This window comes from Melanotaenia boesemani, chromosome 12, assembly GCF_017639745.1.
Source record: "Melanotaenia boesemani isolate fMelBoe1 chromosome 12, fMelBoe1.pri, whole genome shotgun sequence".
NCBI classification, from domain to species: Eukaryota; Metazoa; Chordata; class Actinopteri; order Atheriniformes; family Melanotaeniidae; genus Melanotaenia; species Melanotaenia boesemani.
This window is the reverse complement of record NC_055693.1, coordinates 20,176,139-20,201,644: the sequence shown is the minus strand read 5'-3', so window position 1 is coordinate 20,201,644 and position 25,506 is coordinate 20,176,139. Positions and strand designations below refer to the sequence as shown.

The 25,506-nt window shown below is 38.5% G+C and overlaps 1 protein-coding gene and 1 long non-coding RNA gene across 5 annotated transcripts; one reads left to right on the top strand and one right to left on the bottom strand.

Moving 5' to 3' along the window:
* Window positions 1-736: 736 nt before the first annotated feature.
* On the bottom strand, window positions 737-22,253 carry LOC121650820 (transient receptor potential cation channel subfamily M member 2-like). Of its 4 annotated transcripts, none has more exons than XM_042002572.1 (32): window positions 17,932-18,107; window positions 16,999-17,185; window positions 16,721-16,901; window positions 16,359-16,522; window positions 16,088-16,268; window positions 15,907-15,968; window positions 15,630-15,830; window positions 13,368-13,470; window positions 12,505-12,626; window positions 8,961-9,326; window positions 8,227-8,364; window positions 8,008-8,137; window positions 7,790-7,935; window positions 7,479-7,591; window positions 6,876-6,974; window positions 6,440-6,653; window positions 6,086-6,204; window positions 5,863-5,995; window positions 5,256-5,427; window positions 4,963-5,143; window positions 4,687-4,868; window positions 4,386-4,518; window positions 4,022-4,109; window positions 3,739-3,823; window positions 3,484-3,629; window positions 3,315-3,379; window positions 3,025-3,054; window positions 2,842-2,928; window positions 2,681-2,759; window positions 2,485-2,586; window positions 1,173-1,289; window positions 737-1,078 (listed from the first exon to the last, which is right to left on the bottom strand). In XM_042002572.1, the coding sequence occupies exons 1-32, from the start codon at window positions 18,096-18,098 to the stop codon at window positions 962-964; spliced, it is 4,410 nt and encodes a 1,469-aa protein (XP_041858506.1). In that variant the 5' UTR covers window positions 18,099-18,107; the 3' UTR covers window positions 737-961. The 4 variants fall into 4 exon arrangements, 3 of the variants coding, with proteins under 3 accessions (XP_041858506.1, XP_041858507.1, XP_041858508.1); XM_042002573.1 differs by having other exon boundaries at window positions 8,227-8,337; XM_042002574.1 differs by lacking the exon at window positions 17,932-18,107 and adding an exon at window positions 22,236-22,253 and having other exon boundaries at window positions 738-1,078.
* LOC121650821 lies at window positions 11,598-12,688 on the top strand. Its single transcript, XR_006012336.1, has 2 exons — window positions 11,598-11,834; window positions 11,913-12,688. It is a non-coding gene; the product is annotated as an uncharacterized LOC121650821 (long non-coding RNA).
* Window positions 22,254-25,506: the final 3,253 nt, after the last annotated feature.

Sequence of the window (25,506 nt, the reverse complement as noted above, 5' to 3'; positions counted from 1 at the left end):
CTTCTTCAACAAGCACATTTCAGCCCTCTTCAACTATCTTCAGCTATCTTAAGCATATTTCAGCTCAACTTTTCACCCTTTCAACCTCCATTTTAAACTTTTAATACTTCAAAAATTGGCTTCAGCTTATACTTCTTTGAAACTGACATTTCAGCCCTTTTTTAGCTATAGTTAGCAATCTTCAGCACATTTCAGTTCAACTTTTCAGCCTTTTAACACATTTTAACTCCAGTTTTAGCTTTAAATGCTCATTCACTTCAGCTTTATAAACACCATTTCAAAAGCTATTGTTCACTATCTTCAGCCATCTTTCAGCAAATGAGTCCAATCATTCAGCATGAAAGCATTCACACGTGCTGTTATGTTAATAACAGCTTTTTCTAGTTATTGTTAGACAAACAATCACTGAAGCATTGCTTTGTAGCGGATTCCTACATAACAGGGCATTATTTAATATAAAGCAACGACTTCCATTCTATTATGTTGTGTTGCAGTATGCAGTGACTTAAATGCACCATGCTTCATTTCTGTTTTCATTCTAAGTTGTCTTGTACTTTCATTTATCTTTATGTATTGTTTGCGATGAATGTTGACAGTACAATGTCAGAAAACTGCAGTTAAATGGAAGTACACCTACTTTGTTCCAAAGTAGAGTAAGTTGCATCTATGTACCCTCTGTGTACACACAAGCCTTTTATTTCCTTTTCAGGCTTAATAAAGATTTTTTTTACTTGTTTTAAAATTCTTTTTACTTTTTCCCCATTTAAATCCACACAATTTCAGGGAGCTGTACAGTGTGCTGGTAAACTCTCGGTTCATCCAAAAGCAAATGGCTTTTTAGTGTCCTCAGTTTTTCTTTACAAGTACTTTCAGTAAATGAACCTTTTCAAAAAGGCTCACTGTTAGACAGAGAATAACTTGAGGATGCATAGGCACATTTATGGTTACAGAGGTGTGATTGTCAAAATTTTCTGTTGTGCAGCTCTGCAACCTTCCGCAGGAAGTCTCTTTGGTCTGAGCTCAGTCTGGCTTTGCTGCTCACCTCCTGCCACTGAAGACCATGGTGGCTGCTCACCACCTGAGAAACAGGAGATAATCACATGCCGAGGTCAATGACAAGTCAAATTCTTCTATGCAGGAAATATCTGTTAATTAACTACTAATTTTCTCACCATTTTGTCGATATCCACCACAACCTGGCTCGTTCTGTCCAGGTGAATGTTTAGGACGGTGGTTTGGATCCAGGCGTTGTCTGTGTTCCTGCAGTCATCCATGTAACCCTCAAGTACCTGAAATACAGGAAAGTAGCATCTGCAGGTCAGACTGAAATATCTACATATTAATCAAGTCTAGAAAAGCTTATTTTTCTTTTAAAATTAATGAATACTCATAAACCTTGAACAGTAGTCAAACTCAGTGGAGGATAGTGGCTTTTGATTCCTCACAAAAGCAGATGGGTCCTCTAAAAATCTTAATAACTAAGTTGTGACATATCAGACAAGAAGTCTTTTGTTTAAGTTCACTATACTGTATATCAATAATACAAACAATGGTTTTGTATACGGCAATGTAATGTCATGGTACCAAAAGTAATCCCGTGTGATTTTGGAGTTCACTTGATACTTTAACGAAAACTTGAAACACTTAGAAATAAAGTGGAGATTTAGTGCATGACTTTTATTATATTAGCTTCAGCTTACTCAGTTCAAGCTTTGTTGTTACAAATGGTCAAAATCTGAAAATATGTCATTACATACCCTTCTTCTTTAGTATTCATTCTTTAACAATTCCTAATTAATTTAAATAAATCAAACAAATGTAATCTTGTTTTACTAACTTCATAGGTTTTAAAGTTGCTGTACAATTTATTACACACATAAGATTAAGATTGTCCTTTTCTCAAAAACCAGTTTACAACTCCAGTTCCCAAAAAGACAACTGGAGGAGCATTTGACAACTAATTTGGTTAACTGGCAAGAAGTCAGAAACATGAGAGGGTATAAAAAGGAGCATTTCAGAGAGGCAGAGTCTCTCAGAAATGCTCTCTGTCCCTTCCATAAAGTTGTACCCCCAAAGGTCATTGTAAAAACAAATATTTTTTTAAAATAATAATATAATATTGTTATAATGTTTATCTGTCTGTCTGGCTAAATTAAGACTGGCTAAATTTGTCACAGGAAGTCAGGTTTCTAAATGTGTGTACAATGACTAAGATTAGTAAAATCATACAGTGAATACAAATGCTTTTATGAATTTTGGCATAAGATCAGAAATTTGTTTTTCCATCAAATTGTTTTTGATGGCGTGTACTTCACTGACTTTACGGTTCACTGCTACTGCAATTTAATGCTTTTAATGTTTTATGCAAAGCACTTGAAGTTGTCTTGTACATGAAATATACTATTCAAATAAACCTCCCTTGCCTACTACTACCATTTGTGTCACAGACACTCTGTAGATGCAAACCAAAACATGTTAACACACCTTTGTTCCTTCCGATAGTTTTGCTTCTATTGTTTTAAACAGCTTCTGTCCCAGACTTTGTTTAAGAGTTGCTGGCAGTTGATCAGCAGCGTCAACAGGTCCCTGAAAGTTAAACAAAACAAAACATCAAAGACCAATAATTTCACAAGTGCAAAAAAGTAAAAACCCCATAAACAGAACACACACAAGCACTCACCCCAGGTAGAACAAAGATTCCTTGACTTTCCTCCCGAACCGACAAGAACTCCAAAACAGACCTCTCACTGTCTTGCCAGCTAAACAAAAACATCTTCATAGTCTTAGATCATGTAAAACTATGACCTTTTTAAAGCTCTATGAGGTGCTGAGATGACCTACCGTGTAAGCACAAGATCTAAATTCAGGTTTGGGCCAAGGTGTCTGAGTGCTCCTCTTCCCCTGATGCCTGTCCTTCCTTCCGGGTTTCTAATGTTGAGAAGATCCATATCAAACATCAGAGCATGCTTCTAAGGTTACTGCTCATGCTATTTGATGCTTAGCGTGCCTTATCTTGTATCATACCTGTATTTATCAAGGGCTTCTGGTTCTGATCTGTGAGACAAAAGAACAGAGGAAATGTAAAACGAGGAGAAGAAAGGCAGTAATCAGACTGTGCACTTAGTAAGTAAAGTTAATTAGTTCAGCTGAAATGGTTAAAATAATGCAAACTGAAAACTAGCATGAATGGTCACTGAGATTGCTTAATTATATAAAAATGAATATCTTTCAGGTTAAAAAAACATGTCTTTTGAACTGTCTTAAGCTTTGTATCTGGATATATTTGCAACTGTCATGATTTTATCATGACATACCCATCCACGACGTCGCCACCATCTTCACAGGCATGATAATATGGCTTGTATAAGCTGAAACTGACCTGAAAATGAGAAGAAAAAAAAAGTTGAAAGCCACCTGAATAGAAAAAAAATGGCCAATCTTTCTGTGCAGGGATCGTCTGAGCTGGTTATTCATGTGATGTACCTCCCATGGCACTTTCTCCTCAGGCACAGGAAAGCGTGTGAGTTTGCTCTTTGGGTAGTAAAAGTGACGGGAGTTCACGTGGAAACCTTTCTCTTTCTCTGAGGTCTCCATCAAAGTGTCGGGGGACTCATCTGTTACAGTTAAGGCTGCAGGAAGAGGGAGCAAACAGAAGAGTTCGTACATTACATAATGGCTAAACTAAAAGGACACATTTGAATGTAAAGGTAATGGTTAATAGGGAATTTGACTGCTGACTTAGTGACTGTGTCTCTTTTGCAGCAAAACCTTGAGATTTGAGAGCATCTATAATCCACTGCAGGGCTTTGGTTGACTGCATGACCTGAAGAGACAGTGTAAAGTGGGTCAAATTCTTGTTAATAGACTTTCATAAAGACATTCAAAAGTCAACAAATGCACAAGCACATAAAGAAGTGTGCCATTGCCATCTCTTTTGTTTTCCTGTGTGTACTGCTGCCGCATTGTTAAATGTTAAAGATACAGGTAGGACATTGGTAACAAAGAAAAATCAGGTCACAACCTGCTCCTCTAGTCTGGCCAGTCTCTTCAGCACAGTGACAGAGCCCATTTCATCTTTCCTCTCCAGCTGTTCAGACATAGTGGTAACCCTTAGGAAACAAACAAAAACAATATCCGTATCTGTTAAAAGATCACACAGACAGCCTTCATCAAACATTAAGCAGCACTCCTGAATCCAGCTTTATTATTCACTGAATCCTTTGTTCTTAATCACCCTGAAGGTACAATATTTCCTTTAACGCTGACATTACTCACCTCAGAGGCACCAAAACTGCATAAAAGCCAACTTTATTTAAACATGTTACACTTTGGGTTTTCAAAATGTGACAGGTGTGATAACGACAAAATTTCATGAGAAATTTTACTTTTGGGCTGTATCCTGGATGTGTCTCTCCATGCTCTGGTTCTCCTCCTGCCGTGCAGACAGCAGGTATCTGTCCTTCATCAATGCCTCCCAAGACAACAGCTCATCTTCCTCAATCTGATTGAGCTCCTTCCCTGAAAAGCAGAATCACGTGGTTTGGATCATTCTCCAAATGGATTCAGTGCATGCATACCTGCACAGACATAGAGACCCTCCCAAACAAACTAACTGGGAGCTGCAGTAAAGTTTCACATTGTTGCTAAACTCTTTTTACATTTAGAATTAGACAAGTTAGTCCTTACTGAACTCTTTGTAGATGTTATGAGGTTTCTGCAGCACCATGCTCCTGATGAAGATGTACAGATGACTGAGGATGATAAAAGGAGGCGGGGCAGCCGGACGACTGTGGTACTCCTTAATTAAATCGTATCTTTGAAACTTCCAGATTCTGTCTGAGTTGTCCTGGACTTCCTGGAATGTAAAGCTGTGTAGATGCACAAAGAAAGGAGGAAATAAAGAGCGAGGCTTCATCAGGGAGGAAAGACCTTGCAGGTGCTGTCATGTTGTGAGGAACTGACTTGAAGATTGCTATGAGCAGGTTTAGCAACAGTATGTTGGCAAATAGCAAATAAACACAAAGCATGATGATGGTGAGCCACTCGGGGAAGGCTGGTATTTGGTTTTCATTCAGCACAGGACACTTGGGCTTCAGAGGATCTGTACCATTCAAACTGCATAGGTTTATGTCAAATACAGTATCTGTAGAAGACAATATATGGAAACTTAGTCATCCCCCCTCTCCAAAAAACACAACACTGAGAGTTTCAGCTGATACAGAGGCAACACTACTGTACTTTACAGCTTCACTTACTATCAATATTTGTGGGAAAATTCCCAAATATGATGAGGTATGGCTCATACACCGCCCCTCGGACAATCCAGTCCAGTCGATTGTCATTGTGGATGAGAATTCCTTGTTTGGCCACACCATACGCTACTACCCAGATACTCAGCAGAAACATGAAGAAAAACATATCCTTCACCTGGAGGACGGACAGAAGTCTGTTAGAAACCAGAAGCATGCAAAAAACAAACACATCTGTAACCACGGACAGCTAAAATTTTCTAATAGACTGGGAAACATCAATAAAACTAAAGCTTCCACAGACTGAATCTGTCAGCACAATGTATAAATCATCACATCTGTAACAAATGCCATGCTTCAACATTTAACCTTTTTGCTGCAGGTATAATCTAAGTACAGGCAATAAGATAACTGTACTGCACACGCAAACAAAAAAACATGGAACAAATAACAGAACTCAGAGCTTATCTTTGACCTCTGACAATGACATCTGTTATGAAACCAAAGACCAGCTTTAACTTTGTAAAGTTTCTCTAAGAACACCTTACATATGAAGGACCAGTGAGGCAGAAGTGGTAGAGTGAGGTATAAGCTTTATTTCAATATCTCTCACCATTCTTTTGACTATGATGATTTTTGGTCCCAGAGTTCGGCTGACAGTGAAGATGGCCATGAGACGGAGGCAGAAGACCACAAAGTCGATGCAAAGAATTATTTTACCAGCAAAGAACAGCTGACTTGTCAGCCTGAAGTGGAAAAACATGGTGAGACAAAAATACAATCTAGTGGGAAGAGAGATTTATATGGCTAATAATTCCCAGAGATGGAAAACATACCTAAAAGCAAGACCTAGGAGAAATATCAGGATAGACAGTACATCTAAAATATTCCACAGGTCATTGATATACATCCTGGCTTTCTTACAAAACCCAAAACCATCCGGATCATAAAACATCTGAAAGAGGAAAGACAGATTTACAAATGTAGTCATATAAATATTGCTGCAATCTCTCTGTTTCTAAGTTATTACTGTGCTGTAGGTCAGCTTGAAAGCTGACTTGATCAACTTAAAACAATTTAACTGTCACACAAATAAAAGGAAAGATAATGCCGGTAATTTCTTATTCAATCAGATCTCAAAGATCATTTGATTAATCTTTTAATACTTCTGCTGGGCTGCAGTCTCTCACCTGTCTGGCCTCTTCAAACACCAGCGAGAACAGCCAGATGTAGAGCAGCATCTCGCCAGGAGAGGGCGTGGTCTGAAAGTCAATCATCAGCACCACAGCAAACAGAAAGAGGAAGGCGAAGTAAGATGCAATGTTCCAGTAAAACTTGACCTGTGGAGAGCCGTACAGGCTCACCAGTCTGGACCAGCAACCCAGTGGCTTCAAACTTGGCGTGCTGTGGACAGAAAGAAGACTGAGGTTAGGGAGAAAACCTTTAAGTCACTTGTGTCCTGCTCTTCTCTTAGCTCTTTAAACTGAAACTGCTATTTAGAAAAAAGACAAAAATCTAAAGTACGAAGATCTTCTATTAATTATTACAGTGACCTGTTAGCAGAATAAACCTAGGGTTTTTCAGTCATCCAGGTAATTTTAATATGAAGCAGCAGAATATACTTACTCATGAAGAGAATTTATTCTGCGTGTGCTTCCTGTTACTGTCTCCACGGTCTTCATCCCCTCACTCTTTTTGTTTTGTCTATGAATGAGCTCATCGCGTCTGGAAAGAATAAAAGTGACATACTTGACCACCTCTGGCAAGAAAGTGCAACAAATACATACAGAAATGTTAAATAAACTGAAATTTTGTCTCATGAAGTAAATATATATTATTGCAGAATGTAATCCATTTTTCAGTTTTTAATGAATCATTATGAGCTTTGAGCACAATGGAAGTTCTAATCTGCACAAAACAGCAGCTCCAGTAAAGACGTCATGTGACCACAGTATTGTGCTGCCTGATTAAAAACAAATGTGTGTTGGATAAGCGCTATACTACCAAGTTTGGTCTCATCTTACCTGCTAGACACTAGAGCCTTCAGAGTTGTTGAAGTTTTGTCTGTTTTGTCTTAATTTCTTTGGAAACATGCAAATATAATTGTCTGGCCACTTCTTAAGCTGTTCAGTCTCATTTGATTTTAATTCCATATAGTTAAGCTCTCACACCGTAAATTTCCCACAGGCTGTATGTTAATTCAAAGTACAAATTTTACAAATGACTCACCTGAAAACCAGAAAACCAGTGTAGATGAGAGGGAAGAAGACCATGCAGATGAGCACTCTCCACACAGGGTTGCCCACTGAGAGCTCACCACACCAGATCTGAGTCAGAAGAGCCTGAAAGATGACATTTTGTCACCAGTTACTGCCATGTTGCTGAGATTTGATGGTTATTATTGCAATTCTCAAATGTTGCTTTTCCTTGTGAATTTTTCTGATTCCACACATACTATTGTAAGACTGATTTCAACACAACATTTTAAAACTATTGGATAATGAACCTAATAAAAAAATAAAATCTGAATTTGGCTTCACCTGAACACCTGTTAGGGCCACGAAACTTTTATTATTGGCCTCCAGTGCCAGCCGCAGACACGTGGTTCTGCCCCAACAATGTGCTATACGAACCAGCAGCTTTTGAGCACGCTCCTTATCACTGTTGTGGCACTCGTTGAACACACCTAAGACACAGATACATGCATGGATAAATACAAATCCTTCCATTGATGCCGCTCTTAATGACTGATTCTCACCAATTGCGTGCTTTTCATAATGACCGGCAAGCTCAAACATCTCCTGCGCCTCGTCTGCATCGATTCCTTCTTCTGCCATGGTCTTCAGGATCTTACTGGCAGCTAGAGCGGTGGACATGCAGTCTCTACACTGTGCACACACAGTGGCAATGAGATGCAAGGTCATACACTACACTCAAATGGTTTTTAGATTTTTTTCTCTGAAAATGTTTGTATCACCTGCTCCCAGGCAATTTCAGCCAACTGCTTGTTGTTCTGGACGACAGCCCAAAGGAAAAGGTCTCTGCTCGCGTCGCTCTGTGTTTCAGCATGATCCTGTCTGAGTGGAGCCTGGGAAGATGTCTCACCCTTAGACAGCTAAAGGAAGAATGGAGGAGTGTGTTGACCTTATCCTATACCCAGATCTTTCTCATAAATAGAGACATAAAACCTGTAAAGATATTATCACAGCACTATTTAATGTTTTTTTTTAGCTGAATGCTCAGTTCATTTGTGGGAGATTAAATTCTCTGCCCATGTACAAATAAATAGAATAAGATGATGAAACGCTGAACAGGACAACCGATCAATTATTTGCTCAATGATTACTATCAAAACATTTATAATTAGCCACAGTGAAATCATTGTCATGTAAAAGAAACCAGATTGAGATGATTTCATCTGTGTGACATTATCCTGCTGGAAGTAGCCATCAGAAAACAGGTAGACTGTGATTATAAAAGGATGGACATGGTCAGCAACAATACTCAGGTAGATACCTAGAAAATTTCCCCCACACCATCACACCACCTCTACCAGTCTGAACTGCTGACACCAGGGAGGATGGGTCCATGCTTTCATGTTGTTTATGCCATATCCAAATTAGCATAAAGTGGCCGCTACACAGACCCACAGACAGCTTGATAAATTTACAGCTTTGTAGGAAAAAAGTGAATAAATGAAAAGATACATACTGTCATTGATGAGTCATCCATTGACATGTTCTTCATGGTGGAGGCGTGATAGATGGGGTGGGTAAATTTGCCCAGCAGGTGGCGCACCTCGTCAGAGACGTGCGTCAAGGAGATGGTTTCGCCTTCGCCTGTATGAGCCTGAACTCTGATGGACTGCGCTCGCTTCTTGCTGCTGCGACCATTGTGGACCCGCCTGGCCAGCTTGTGCAGAAAGAAGCAGCTGGGCAGCTGTCTGTAGAGTTTACACAGTATTTCCTCATCCTTCAGGAAATCCCTCAGACTCACACCGTTCTCAAGCAGCAGGCTCACGAACTGAGGCTTGTTTCCAACCAGGGCTGAGAACATGGCCCAGTGGAGGTCACTGGACTGGAGGATGAAAGTGAGGATCGTCTTATTTAGGGCAAAACAAAAGAGGTTTATAACTTACTGAAAAAACTGTCATTTGTCCCTTATGTCATAAAACTTTTATAAGGCTTTTTGTTTAACCATCCTGAGATGATTTGCTGCTAGCTGCTTATCTGTATAACATATACTTGTATAACTGCTGTTATATGATCTTGGTTTGTTTATCAACCACAGAATCTGGGTATCTTGTTTTTTATTTGGATCATCCATGAACCGTTCTGTGTACATTTCTACAATCAAATACGGGGCCATCTGTCTGACAGCTTGTCCAAACTTGGATCATGCAACAGGACAACAGTCCTAAGAACAGCAGCAAATATGCAACAGAATAGTTAAGAAGAAAAAAACCAAGGTGTTGCAATGTCCCAGTGATTGCAAACAGACTGAAATGCTACTGCACGACCTTAAATACTTTCAAACCTTAAAGTACTAAAGCAACATTTTGTCATGATCTGTTTTTTTGTTGTTTTTTTTTAAGTTTTTGTAGTCTTCGTGTCATGTTACCGTCATGTGTCTGCTACACCTGTGCAGAAACACAACAGAGAATTTCCTACAGCTTACAGGCGTTCAACCAAAGTACCAGAAACACACACACAAAACCCTAAACAAAGGTATAAACCCACTGGACAACTCAGTGACTGTGTCATCTTTGTTTTGAATAAACATAATTTTTGCAGGATGTCAGGGTTGGGTGTAAGCTTACATGGAATAAATGAAGACTTGGTTATTTCTATAAATTCTAAGAAATAGTGATTAAAGCTGGATAGGTCCAGTTCACCTCCGCTTAATTATTTTTTATCATTTGGACATTGTTTTTTCACATGGAAGCTGCATTTTAGGTGCCTGAAAACACTAACTTCTGAAACAGGTCTCAAAGTGAATAAATCGGGGTTATCAAAATCTGCTATACAGCAATAGTTTACAACATATATCCTCAGTAAAAAAAAGCAACAAAAAGCCTTTGTAGGCCACACCATGTGTATCCAATCAACTATGTTTTTTACGTGAGGCTATGTGTTGATAGTTGTCTTAACTTTGTTTTCTAAAAGGACAGGAGAGGACTCAGCCTGAATGCATCATTTGTGGCCAGAAGCACGGGGCAGAGTGGGGTTGATAAGGGGGTTCACAGCTCTTTGGTAGTTGCATCAAGGGGGTCCTTACAGAAAAAAGGTTGGGAACCATGGCTCTACAGGGATCAGTTAGTATGTTAAAGGTTTAAAGTTCATGACACTATAATTAGAAAAAGACTGAAACAAGTATGTCATGTTTGGAAATGTTGCCAGGAAAAAATCTCTTTAAAAAGAACATGGCAGCAATGACAGCTTAGGGTTGCAATGAAGCAACTTAAACTGCAACCTCTGGAACAATGTCCAATGGACAGATGGCTGTTTTCATCATGTGACAAAACATTAGAAAGTTTGACTTAAACTACTGTTTAAACCTACTGATACAGACACAAATGGCATGGGATGGAGTTGATGTGCGTGATCATGTCTGATCAGAAAAACACATTTAATAGAAATGATTGGATTATTATCAGATTATTTTTCTGACCATTGAAATTGCTATGCTTTCTTGACCAAGTGACATAACTTTGCAGTCATCTCATATCAAGTTATACTATTAAAATATCCTATTAGATTTTTTTCTACTCTATGTTAAGATCAATTACAGAAAGTACATTCTCAGGGAGTCAAGAAAAAACCCTGTCAACATTAATATCCACAGAAAAAGTCCTGTTCACGCGAACACCAGGATACTAACAGGACAGATCTTGTAACTGCTATAACGGCTTGTTTATCAACCACAGAATCTGGGTATCTTGTTGTTATTGGAACATCCATGAACCATATTATGTACATTTCTAGAATCAAATACGGGGCTATCTGTCTTGACAGCTTGTCCAAACTTGGATCATGCAACAGGACAACAATCCTAAGAGCAGCAGCAAATCTGCAACAGAATAGTTAATAGTTTTATTTTTTTTTTTCTTTCTTTCTTTCTTTTTAGGTTTTTTGTAGTCTTCGTGTCGTGCTACTGTCATGTGTCTGCTAGTTTGTTTTCAGTTCATGTTATAAAAACCTTTAAGTTCTGCAACGGTCTGCCTCTTGCCTCGTCTGCCAGCATTTGTGTCCTCACCTTCTGTAGCTGACGCGAGTGTGATTGTTTATGTGTTTCCATGGCAACGCTGAGACGTTACGTGTTGCTGTGGCTTTCCTTTTTTTTTTTGGTATAAATTTTGGTGTATAATTAAATACTTGCACTGTACCTCATAAGGTTCCTGCCATAAGTTGTTAAAACTACTTGTTTAAATTATTGAGTTAAGTTTACGTGAGTCACATGACCCGGAAGTGGCGAGCGGGAAACAGACAGCGGGAGTCCGACAGAGAAAGGAGGCGTCGCACGAGCAAGGCAGAGGACTTTTATGCTTATCGATCTTATCTACCACTGGTTTACGTGGTGTACACGGTAAAGACTGATTTTATTTTGTTCATACTGTGAAGGCTGATATGTGATGTTGTTATTCAAACATTCTGTTGTTTCTAGTTTTCACGGTGTTCCATGAGTCTTCAGAGAAGAAATAAACAGATTGTGGACATCAGTACGAAGCGTGGATTCTTTGCAACCAGGGCAGTTACACCTCCGTCTCGCACGCTGATGCTTTTTGAAAAAAGACTGGGTCAAAAATTCTCCACAATGATGTCAGAGACTAATAACATGCAGAAAACCACAGCTGCTGTAACTGTAGTTTCACTTCCGATTTAATAATGGAGACAACTTACTTTTCTCACACTCTCACAATGTTTTCATTCTGTTTTTGGTTTAGTTCCTTTGATATTTTTATTTCTTGTCCTGTTGTATGTTCTTTAGTTTTCATCTGTGCATGAAGTTCAGATTGGACATTTTGTGTTTGGGGTTTATTTTGTTCTGTTCTTGTGTTTCCTGTATTCCTTAGACCAGTTTATATTGTTAGTCTTGCTTCTTGTTTTAATGATTTATTTTACAATGTGACCTAATATGTAAAACCTTTGAACTCAAATAGGGGGTGCTTACTTTTTCACATGACTGTAAATGTTATGTTTAATATTAGGTAAAGTACAATGAATGTGGATGGGTTATTTATAAGAAGCAAACCCACCTTCCACTGGGACTCCTCCGTAAAGATCTCCATCTCAGCTATATCCACCCGATTCCAGGCAATAGCCAGCTCCAGCTGCTTCCTCCAGCTGTCCATTGCCAGTGTCTCACTGCTCTTTGAAGCTGAGTGGAGGATTTACAACTTTAAACAAATGCCTTTACATTTAATTAAAAAACTGACTGTAGTAGATGTGTCTCCATTATTTACAGGATGATTTCTCACCTACAAGTTCATCCACACTTTCCCCAATTCATTGCCTTCTGTCTGATTTGATAATCGTTTACTTAAAACATTTTTTTTATAAATATATTCTTAAATAATCCTGATGTGTAAGACTGCAGGAAGACGAAGGTTTTACTCAAACAAAGAAGGCACGAGGAGAGAAGACAATGGATGAATATGAGTTTTAAATAATAAATGAAGCTCGGTACAGGAAATTCTGGGAAAAGGAATTTAGCTGAACTGAGGATTCATCATTTTCTCAAATTAAGTGAATGTCCATCATGGCAGACTCACACTTTGTTTTAGTACACATTGCCTCAGCATTCTTTTATGCATTAAGCTTGGCATAAATGGGTTTTTAATGAGGAAGAAAAGGTCTGCAGGAAGTGTTGCATGTTTCTAAGTAGATCAAGTATTGCTATCCATGTCTTACTGTAAAAATAACTGTCCATTAATGTCAGAAATGGCATGACTGGTCTTCAGTCTTTGCACATTTGATACCACAATCCCGTAAATTAGTTTTCCGAGAGCTTTATAATACTTTCTAAGTGTTGGTTTTGAACTAAGCCTTCCTGTTTTCAGACTCAATGCCGTGTTGTTCATCTGTCCGGCAGTGAGTCCAGTCAGGGATCGATAATCACCTTTAAGTAGTGCTTGAAGAATGGCCACATCCACATCCCCCTGACTGTCTTCGCTTACTCTGAATATTGTCAGCAGATGAGACATCCTGATGATGTCCTGAATCTGGAAAAGAGCAGACATAGCGCCAGTTTGACAAAGAGTCTACAAAATTCTACTCAGTGTTTCATTTTCCTTTAAGACCACAAAGATTTTTGGGAGTAGAGCGTTTAAACTGTGATGAAAAACCTATTTTCAACCCGCCGTGTGCTTGATAGGACTAAAATAGTTTCTGGTAAAAGGATAAACTGCCAAGATCAAGATGGAGGGAGGAATTTTGTTAATTAATTTGGAAAACATAGGAATATATAGATTGCCAAGAAAAAAATATTCTTACTTTACTGGATGAAAAATAAACCATTAAAAAAATTTATTAATTCTGTTAAATTTTTGTAAAAGGGAAGGGGGCTAGGGTTATTGTGTGCTGTGCCTACTTTAATCTACAGTAACAGTCTCTTGCAGTGGCTGTGTTTAAATGTGCAGCAATATTTCGTTATTAACCAACTTGTAATAAAATGCTGCTTTATAAACAACATTTTCTTATCTTAATCCATAACAGATTAAATATAGCATAATTCAGTTAAACTATGTGTAGTATGTCAGTATTATTTACATGGTGTATACATATATGTACCTTAGTGTTTATTTTATTTAATCTATTAGGAACCATGTACAATTTCAAACATAAATGTTTCAATGCATTGTACCAGTATGTGGTTCACTGTATGTAGTAAATCACGTTACTACTTCATGGTGCACGCTTTCATCTCTACAGCAGCCAGATCTTCTAGTTATTTTTTACTATGAGCTTTTTATTCAATAGCACCTGCTTTGGACTTGATATCATTGACTGAGTAATTTGTTTCAGTCATAATACAAGCAATTTAACTCCATCAGTAGTCAGGTAGCAGTAGTAGTAATAGTAGTAATAGTAGTAGTAGTAGTAGTAGAAATAGTAGCAGTAATAGTAGTAGTAGTAGTAGTAGAAATAGTAGCAGTAATAGTAGTAGTAGTAGGGTGAAGTAATGCAGTTATGGCCCTTCAAATGGACTATCTTCTGTAACTATTCCTGGAATATGAATGGTAGATCCTGCATACAACTTATGTAGCACCACATTTAAGATAATGTAAATATTCTGAATATTGTTGTGCATGTACACATAAAAATTATTAATATATAATCTAAAACTGTAGACTGTTTGGTTACTTTTAATCTCCAACTCAAACGACTTAACATAAATGTTTCATTTGTCTGAATGGCAATTATTTCTGAAGAAATAGCTTTTACAGACTCATTTTCACATGGTGTCCATGGTCCTGAAATATGAAAAACATTTCAAATAAACTGGTCTTTGATGGTCTAAAACACCCCTTTTAATCAGAATTTAGATTAATTATTTTCTACAGCTGGGCAAAAACTTTATAAAGACAATAAACACAAAATTAGCTTTTTAGCAGTGGTTTAAAACCTGTCACGATCTTTTTTTTTTTTTTTTTTGCTTTTCCTTGTTTGTTGTCAAACTAGTGCTTACATGTGTTTGGGGTTTGATCTATGATCTGTCTTTTCATCCCACCTGGAAAATACTGCAGTGATGTGTAGAGCGCAACATTTTAAGACAATCCAGCAGACATTATCTGATTCTTTGGAAGTTATCTTTAGGTTCAGTGTAGGACATGGAAACAGCTTTTTAATGTCTCAAACATGGGCTCTGTCAAGCTACAGGTAACTAATTATGAGCTTGGGTGAAGTGCCTCGCTTGTGGAGATCTCATCTTCTTGATATGGACTGAATCATTGGAAAGTAAATCAGGGTAATGTTGTAGAGCAGTGTTACAGTCACACAGATGAAGAGTGTAAACATGAAAAAGCAGTGGACTAAGATGACTCTTAGAAAGACTTTAGTGCTACAATGAGATTTCAACACAGACTAATATTCCAACTTAAAATTAATTAAAGTTATTTTCAGTTAGTTCACAGCTGTGGTTTCAACTGAGACTCAACACGTTTTGATACATTTAAACATTACTGGGTCCCATGACATGAATGCTGCTCATTTTGATGATACCAGGTTTTCCAACAGCATGAACATGAGGTTCAGAACTATATTGTGTGGATTTTACTAAATATTTAAGGTAATGCAAGATAAATTTCAATGTTCTTCCTTGTGGATCACCTTTAGGTCAAATTTCAAGTTTTCACTTGATATCAGTGGTGCATTCACAAACCTTTTTGGTCCATTCAATGATGCTGAGGTCGGAGAAGGTTTCATACTCTTGCCCAAAAAACTTTTTCATCAGCTGGTGGATGAGGGCAATGGTGACCCTGCTGATTGGTAGTCCAGAAGCCTGAGCGATTACATCTGCTATCCTCCCAGAACCCTCTAAGATCACACACGGCGTGCTGTTCAGCATAGCATTGTAGATGGTCTGAGAGGAGACACACATGAGGCTCTGGATCGGATGCACAAAAATGGAAACAAGATGCATAAAACTACTGACTCACATTCAGTGTGCCTGGTCCTCCATCCAAAACCACACATACCACTGGGATGGTCAAACTGCATTCTGGATGTTAAAAAAAAAAGTAAATAAAAAATCAACATTAAAAGCAGTTAAAAAGAAGGAGTCACCTTAGAGGTGCTGTCTGTGAAAGCTTTTTTGGAGATAATGGAGATACTCTTGACCTTTGTTTCCAAGTCGTTTCCCAGAGATGAATTTCTCTAGATGACTACGCAGCTCAATCTCCACACCGTAGTGACCGTGTGTCCCATCGTCCACTAACAGGAAATGAGTATGATTGTTGTCTAGACAAGACTGTCTGCCCTGACCTTGAATGTCCATCACATAATGAGCAGGGAAACAACCCTGCAAGAGACACAAAGTCATAGTAGGACAGTAAGTTACACCACTAATAAATCCTGCCACACGTAACTGTGCAAAATCAGTTAATCCTACCTTTGGATTCACCATCACATCTCTGTTGTGAATTACTCCCCATGTTGCCACACCGATAGCCACAATCTTGCTCTGCATAGAGCTGCTTAGAGTGTAATCCCTCACAGCCTGCCCCACATGCTTCATCACACCTGTGTTGGTACCACCAGTGATGATCCATGCACCTGCATATGACACATGACACTTGGACCCTTGAAGCTGGCAGGTTACAGCTAAAGTATATGGCATTCCTTTGGTAACATGAGTCTGAATGCACGAGGCAAAAACAACATGCAACCCACAATTTCACAGATTCTCTTGGCTAATGACTGTTATATTGTTAAATCAAAAACACAAACAGTATATTTCTCTGGCTGACAGACCTGTTGTCTGGGCCACTTTGATGAGTCCTCTGTGGAACATACTCTTGAGACGGGATTTCAGGTAGAAATTTTTGGCTCCTCCAGTCACTGAGATGAGAAGATTTGGAGGTGAAAGTTTCCATTTTTCAATCAGTAAGCGGTACAGCACCTCAGGACTGGTGTCTGTGGACACTCGTGCATACTGGCAATGGACACACACAAAGGCAAGAATGAGGATATGGTGACACAAAATTTAAACACACTAACATTATAAAAACATAGAACAAGTAAGGTCTCACCTTGGCTGTATTTTGTCCCAAACCAGCAAAACTGATGTCTCCAAAAGCATCAGTGGGCACTTCTTGGACATGCCTATGTCTGTTCCAAGTCTCCCCTGTAAAGGCCTCTGGTTTGATGGCTTCATCTGTGTGTTTGAGCTTTGAGTATCCACACTTGCATATTTCCTCTCTAGTAGAGCAACTCAGACTAATATTTGGAATAATCCATGCAAGTGGCACAAAGACATCAAGGGTAAAACAAAAAGGGTTGTTAATAAAACATCAGTTTTATTGGAAGAAATTCCACATCCTGCTTTGAATTAATCACTTTCTCATATTTGCCATTTCTTAATGATATTTCAGATAGTTAAACAAATACAAAAGATAAAAAACTTGGTTTTGTCCAAATCAAGACCTATAAAGCGAAATTTTTTCCTGAGACTTTAAGTAGAAGGGTGCAAAAATAGCTTATTTTGTTATCAATGAAGTTGTTGTAAAACTTTTATTCTTAACTATTGCATGTTAATGGAACAGATAAGATAAGTCTCTCAGTTTCAATATGAATGCCGGCAGTGAAACAGAACTAAGAACAGTCCTTGTGTGCAAGGGTTTCTTTACACATGTTTTAGTCTTGAAGGATGTATATGTGGTTGCTGACTGTGAAGATTGTCTCTCTGTTGATCGATCAGATCTGCTTGCAAGTAAATAAAACCCACTCAGTTTCTCACTACACTTTCGATGTTTGATGCACAGGTGGCAAGGATTTCTTGTAACTGAGAAATGGCAAAGTATTTGCTTTTGGCGATATGTTATTTCTAAGGACATTACTGGATACCCCAGAAAATCCACTTTTCATGTACATGAAATCACATCAGATTCCCTCGCAGTATTATTGTTTCACTGAGTGCCAAATACAAGGTCAGTTAAATCAGCAGTGTACACAGCTCAGCCTACCTGAGATCTTTTTGAAAAAAGCAACACTCCTTCTTGCGGATGTTCTCCTCGATCCAACAGCAAAAGGCATAGCGTTGGAAAGAAGGGGGGAGGGACAGGTTTTTAGAAGTAGTACGTATCTGCTCCAGATTATGTACTAGGTGCGAGTCTAACTCAGGTTCCTCCATCCCTGTGCAGATCAGATCTGACTGGGGACCAACAGCATGACAGGAGGAAGCAGCCTCTGCAGTCAGTGCTGTGGGTGGTGGCATCAGAGTGATATCAGAGCTGAGCACCCCTGCTGTGAAAAGCACCCCCTCTCAGTGAGCCTTACCAAAAGTCAAACACTGATGCTTAAGTGGTCCGTATATGGTCACACAGAAATAATGTGTCGGGGGGGAGGAGCTTTTCATGACAGGGGTGCCTTTTTCGGCACGACACCCCCTTCTTTATCTGACTCCAAATCACTTGCAGCCCCCAAATTCACAACAGTTATTGCTGATCATGGTATAAGCATACTCTGAAAAGATCAAAGTGCTGAGACTAACAGGGACAGATTTACTCGGGGTGGGGGTGGGGGGGTGGGGGGGGTGCATATTCTGCCAGTCTGAAAGAAGAAGAAGGGCTGCTCGCTTTTCAGGGGTGCTTTTCAGCACGACACCAGCTGCCAGAATATGCACCCCCTCAGTAAATCTATCCCTGTTGGTCATGGTCCAATTATTTCTGTGTGACCTTATACAGGCAATTCCAGCAAAATTTTTTCTGTGTAATTTATATATGTATATATAATATATGGATGACAAGCTTTTATGTGGCGCCTCTTGTTTTTCAGAACCAGCTACCAAAATTATAACTTAATCTCTTTAACATGCAGAGTGGCTGAAACCTGTATGGTCCACAACCTGCAGCAAGTTATGTCTGCTCTTACTGTATAACCATGCAGGCTGTTGGCAAGGCAAGATTATTTGTATAGCACATTTCATGTACAAGACAATACAAAGTTCTTCATATAAAATATTAAAGGCATCACAGATGGTGCAAAGAAAGCATTCATTGAACAGATCTTCTCCAGCATAGACGTGTATATTGCACCACAGCATCATCATTGTTTTTTATTATGAAATCCCAGGTGTATTTACTACATTTTGTTTGATTACAATCAGTTTTTCAAAGGAACCAACTAGATGACCGAAAAGAAAGAGGTATATATATATTCTTTTTATCAGCAGGTTAGTTCATGCTTTTGGTAAGGCTCATTGAGAGGGGGTGCTTTTCACGGCAGGGGTGCTTTTTTTCAGCACAACACCAGCATTTTATCCCTAATCTGAACTCTGGTGTTATTTCATGTCATTATTTTATGTTATTATTAGCGGTCAAAAATGGACATTTTTATTTAGGGAAGAGAGAAACTCTTCAGTTGTGGTTGCTGCCAATGGGCAGCAAGACTCTGGCCAACACACAAAACAGGTAAACCACAAATAATTTAAACCCTGTATGTCTTAAAATGAAATGAACATTAGGCAGATCATTCGTGACAGTACTTGATACTTCAAAGGTTAAGCAGCTGTACTAAACCGTTAGCCTTGCCCTTTTCTGTCATACACATTTACATTAAATCCAGTGGTGAAATTTCGCTGGTTTACCCGCCGCTGTGAGTGTGTGTGCATGCGCGCGTTTGTGTTGTAGTAGATAGAAACGACTTTCCCATTAGTGTTGGATGTTTGGTTTCTAGATGCTGCTTTAGTTTAAATATAGATAAATAAAGAACAGCTTTATTATAAATGTATTTACTGATGTTTTTGTTCACCTCCAGGTCACTGGCTGGTCAGCAGTTAAAGAGTTTTAAAGAGTGTTTAACATTTTATGTTGCTCACAATACATTTATATTTAGAATACAAAACCAGTCTTTTATGGTCTCACCCTTGTGTAGGTGTTTACTTTATGTATTTATGAGGTTGGTGTTCTTGTATGTGTGTGTTGCTCCAGGACAGGGGTGTTTGTGACTGGGAGGAAAAATCAGAGTATACCACTAGTTTAAAATAAGCTATACTACTGAAAAAGTAGCAATGGTAAAGATGGAAAACAGCAAGTGAAAGAAGGAAAGGAGGGAAATTATGAAAAGAAAACAGGTGATGAAGCCTGTAGGGAAAGAAGGAAGAGATGATAGAGAGGTACAATAAATACTACAGCATGATCTTTATTCTGGAAATTGCAAGTGACTGAAAACAGTTCACACCCATCCTTTTGTTGCAGAAGATGTGCACTAAAGAGCAGGTTGTGGAGATAAACAGCAGATGTCTGGAAAAGTAAAAGTTTAGTACTGATTTTAGAGATCCTGTTTGCATTGTCACGTTTAAGATTAAAAATAAATACATATCGATACACATATTACAGTATTTTGCTTTAACCAAGGAGACACAATTCTCAAGAAAGCTTAAATAAAAAGCGGTTTTTACTGTGTTGGTTCACTGAGATTTCTTTACAAGGGTGTGGGCTCAGCCCCTAATGTTCCCAGGTCTAGGAAATGCCTCTGATACTGGGGCAGCCAGGCCATCCTTGGTGTCTGGTGAAGACACAGGGCTCTGGTTCCTGCTCTTAAATCACATTTGGAGGACTGGTGCCTGGCAGGGCCAGCAGGCCACCATTTCTGGACCCCTGTGTCTTTATCTGTGCTCTGACTAAAGCCTTTTTCTTGTGGTGGGCTGCCATGGTTCATGCTTTGCAATAGCTGCTGGTTGCCAGGTGCTTGAAATCCTCTCTGTCTGCTTCTGATCCTTGGAGGGGGCGCATTTGCGTTTGTACGATTACATTCATCCCTTAATACAATTCAGTCCTCATATTTTGCAAACACACACTCACATGCACAATTCGCTAGCATGCAACCTTATACAAGCAGGTTTAATTACCAATAGACTTATGTTTTGGTATATTGTTGCTGGTAATGTGATTGTTAATTATTTTTCACAATGTGTCTTCATTCAGGTACTCCCAATGATTGTCTGCTGTATCTTTAAAGGTATAGAAACTGGATATCTAGTTTTTCAGATTGGGTACACTTGTTGATTTCTATCGATAGTATTTTTGTCTCTTTTTTTCATCTCTTGAGTCCCTTTTTTCTCCTTATAACCAAAAAGCCTTATTACCTTTATATCACATTAAGCTCCCCCACTTTGGCCAAGCAAATTTGTTGTCAGTATGCTGGATGGGTCAAGGTTAAAAAAAAAAAAAAAAAAACAGAGGAAAGAAATTTAAAAAAAAAGTATATTTAATTCATAGGCTAATTGGCATTGAAATGATTGTACATACAAAACATTAAAACCTGTGCATGAAATTCTTATTTATTTAAAATGGTTGTCAAGAGTCAAGCACACAGTTGGTGCGTTAGTTTCAGTTTGCATTTTCAGTGGAAAATTAACGACACTAGTGATGTAATTGAAACTTTGGGTAGAAAGTGAAAGTTTAGAGTTTCTCACATTTACTTGCTTTAACGTAATTTGCAGGAGTTGTGACTGGAGCAGCCCCTCCACATTGCACCTGTGGGAGAGCTGCTGTCACCACCTGTAAAGCCTCAGAAAGCACAAGGAAAATGTTTTGCAATAAACCAACACTGAATCCTCACTAATGACGATTCCAGGTAGGGCCGGCTCAGTTCCAAGACCAGGAGGCCTGCTAGAAAGAACCTAAAATGGACTGAGGTTCAACCTTGTCCGGTTACACATCCTCATGCAGGTCAGGAAGAGTTAGAGAGCTGTCAGCATGCAAAGCAGAGAATGTGAAGGGAGGGGACGAGGAGAGAGGGAGCAAGGAGGAGAAGTAGGGAGACGTCCAGCGAGAGACGGCGGAGTGAGACAGACAGAAGTAACGGTGCCTGCCAAGGTCAGCAACCTGAGACACGTCCAAAACCAGCTTACTGTCTGGTTTTTAGAACGGTGTCTGCGTCTCAAGAGCAACCAGCTTTATGAGAGAAAGATGTGGACAAACAAACATTCTAAAACACATAATTAACATTCACTCAAACCATCCACAGGATAGTGCCACACATGCACATACCAACACAGACATATTCGATATTTATTATAAAATCAGCTTGTTCCTGCAATCTAGAAAAACAAGTTATTATAAAACAACCAAATTGTATGACTGGAACCTGAAGGCGACTGCTCCGGTATCACCCCTGTGAAAGCAGCCATCATCAGCAGTATGATAAGATGAAATAAACAGCACAAGCACATGCGTACACTGTGATAATTTTCTCCACCTGTAAAAGTTTATCCCAAAATGTCATAAGTGTCAGTATCATGTTTGATTTTCAAAACAGGACTCACTTTTTCAACAGCTTCTTCCCAGCCACAGTCAGACTGATGTCAAAACAAAACTACTGAACTTATGCCGAACGCAAAATGTGGAAAACACTATCCAATTACATGTGCATGTGCAATATCTGACCTGCACTATCATCACCTGTGAAACAGGATGATGTCTTTTATATCCCCTCCTGTATAATGGGCAGTTCCTCTGATCAGTGTTCAGTTGTTCAGATGGCTACATACTATATTTTATTTTATATGTTATATTTTCTGTATTTATACATTTTTTTTATTATAGTTTATTTTCTAATGTGTACAGTGTTCACTTATTCTTGATTCATCCTACTACTTAAACTGTGACTCTGAAAGAGCCCAGCACAAGAATTCCAATGTACCTTGACTTTTCTGGTTTTATGTACAAATGACAAATAAAGAACTTTGAACTTTGAACTTTAAAATGCACATACACATATTCAAAAGAGATTTAGTGTAGGCATTCTTACAGTGCATTTTCCCATGTTATTGCAAATAACAACAACCAAAAAAAAGAAGCTATTTTATCTATAATAATGTAGGTTTGCTGAACTAATGTTTCAAGTTTCCTTTCTTTTACTTCAACTAATTTCCATCTGGTTATGTGCGGACAGTTAAAAGAGGAGCTCCTTCAATTTGCTTTAATTTTTACCATTTATTAATCACCATTTTTTCTAGTGCCAGGGATTTATTTTCCTCTAAGCAAACTGTTTATTAATCCATCCTCTTTTTTTCTTCTTCTTCTTTCTGACAGATTTCAGATCCTTAGTTTGCTTGATTGAAATATAGATCAGGCCTTCAGTGTTGATTCTTGTAAAGTAAAATAGCATGTATTTTTCTTCTTTTATATATGTTTGAGACCTTGATCTCAAAGAGCCATGTTATCCATTTTAATTTACCAATGAGCCATGACAGATCAATACCAAAGAAAATCATTCCAGTATTAAATAAAAGACTGAAGTTGGATAATGTACTTAAAACAAAACCATCGGGCCATTTAGTAGGTTTTTTTTTTTTTTTTTTTTTTTTTTCCTTTCTGCCTGCGGTTGCTGTCTGCTACAGGCTCAGTGCTTCTCTGTTTTTCCCATCAGAAACTTTTATGGTATTTTTTGGATCTCAATTCAGCTTCCTCCTCTTATTATTATTATTATTATTATTATTATTATTATTACATTTTTAGGCCGTCTTTTACCCTATTTTGTTTTGACTCAGAGTTCCTTCAGCTTGAACACCTACTGAAATCCATTCAGAACAAAATTCTATTGAATTCTTACTATATTTGTTACTCATAAAACTCATAAAATAAAATTACTTATAAAATCAAATAATTCTCCTGTGACAGAGGAGCTGTTGCCTAGAGTCTACGTTGCCCATTTTTACCACAAAATGAGGGGGAACAGCTTCACGGACTCCGAGTAATAAGTTTACCCGGCCACTCTTACCCGGTGGCCTTTTCCACCGGGGGACCTCTGCGGACCAGAGGGATTTCCAGCTGCAGGCGTGTCTCCCGCAGCTAACACCACGTACGCCCATGCGGCCAGACTCTCACAAGCCCAAGCAGACCCCTCTGTCTCCAAACTAGCTTCATAACTTAATTAAACTAAGTACTTTTAACTCACCAGATTTTTATTTTTCAGACTATATTTTGAGTTTGTTGATTTCGGCGATGACTCCAGAGAAGCAAACGAGGGTCCCCCTTTCAAAAACAACGCCTGAAAGTCAGGTTCAGGTCTGTCAGACACCATCGTTGGGTCCCCCTGGTCACCCGCGAAATCCTGCCCGACAACGCCGAGTGTTTTAAAAAAAATACCAAGAGTCTGGAATTTAAGGAGAAGTGTTGAATAAAGAATTACTTGCAAGTAAGACAGTGGACGTCCCGACTCGCGTGAAGTCGGGAAAGACTCTGGGGATTCATCAGAGAAATACAGTTTTATTCAGCTTGTCCCCAGCTGAAGGTCAAACAGCAGAATAATAAATGAGGAATAGAAGACTGAGTGGCACCACTTTCTCTTTCAGTTTTCAGACAAAGCCCACATACCACAACAAGCTGATATCCCAAACAGCTATTGCTATCTAGCAGGTTGAAAACCAGTCTCAACTCTGCCATATCAGAGCTCTGGGAAGAAAGTGGTCAGTCTGACCTCACACACATATACACAATGAAAACTGTAACTTCAGTATACTGTAAAATGAGAACACACAATATGAAAACGTAATAGTGAATGGATTAACAATAATAAATGAATAAAGAAAACTGAATATACATGAGATTATTATATGAGTATATATATATGAGTGATTACCATATGCAGTTAAATTGCAGCACAGCTCAAGATGGGGTTTCATTTGTTTTACTCTATGTGACAAATCATTAGTGGGGATATTGTAGCTCAGGGGTGCCCGAGTCCGGTCCTCGAGATCTACCATCCTGCAACTTTTAGATGCAACCCTAAATGGAATTGTATTGTATTAAATCTTTTTGTGTTTTAACTACAATATTTAGGTGAAATTTAAACAAAATGTCTTAATTTCTACAAAAGAATGTCTCACAAATCTTACTTGTTAGATGTCTACCATTTGCTTTTAGTGTGTATATTTTGGATTTTTCAACTTAGTCTGAAGAAATCATCTTATCCAGGTAAAGTAGTCCAAACTAAACCAGTGCATGACTAAAAACACCTGGATCCAAGAACTAAAGAAAATCAACCAAAGATGCTTGTTGTCTCTCATTTAAGTACTATATATCAGCCAGATGATGGTGCTATTGTCAGCACAAATTCAAATTGAGTCAACATGTTTAGAAATGTCAGTCTGTACAAAGTGAGGGACTGTTTGGGCAAAAGAAAAAAAATAATTTTACAAGCACATTTAGTGCAAGTTTAGATGTTCATGTTCTTCAGCTAGTTGTTGAATGTTTGACTGATGATTTAATTTTTTCCTAAAAGATTATCATAAATCATAAACATATAAAATACCATTATCTACATCCCTACAAAACAAATAAAAAAGAATATTAAATGCATATTAATGAAAATGAATATTAATGCATCAAGTTATATTGTGCATTTCAGGTGATAAACACTGTGTAGCTGGTTGGGAGGAGAGGAAGAGGCTGATGTCTTTATGGTCTTTATAGACCATCTATCTTCCAGGAGCCAGTTCTCTGCAGCTGGAGGTTAAACTAATCACAGCCCTGCACACTTTAATTCGCAGAGATTCGTATGTTTTAGCCATAGCAAGCAGTACGCATCTTTCC

Coding starts and splice junctions, on each gene's coding strand:
- LOC121650820 (XM_042002572.1), bottom strand. CDS start 18,098: ATGGAGGAACCTGAGTTAGACTCGCACCTAGTACATAATCTGGAGCAG. Junction 13,471..15,629: donor TCATTGAATGGACCAAAAAG/GTTTGTGAATGC, acceptor GCTCTTTTCCAG/ATTCAGGACATCATCAGGAT. Junction 4,519..4,686: donor TAACATCTACAAAGAGTTCA/GTAAGGACTAAC, acceptor TCTGCTTTTCAG/GGAAGGAGCTCAATCAGATT.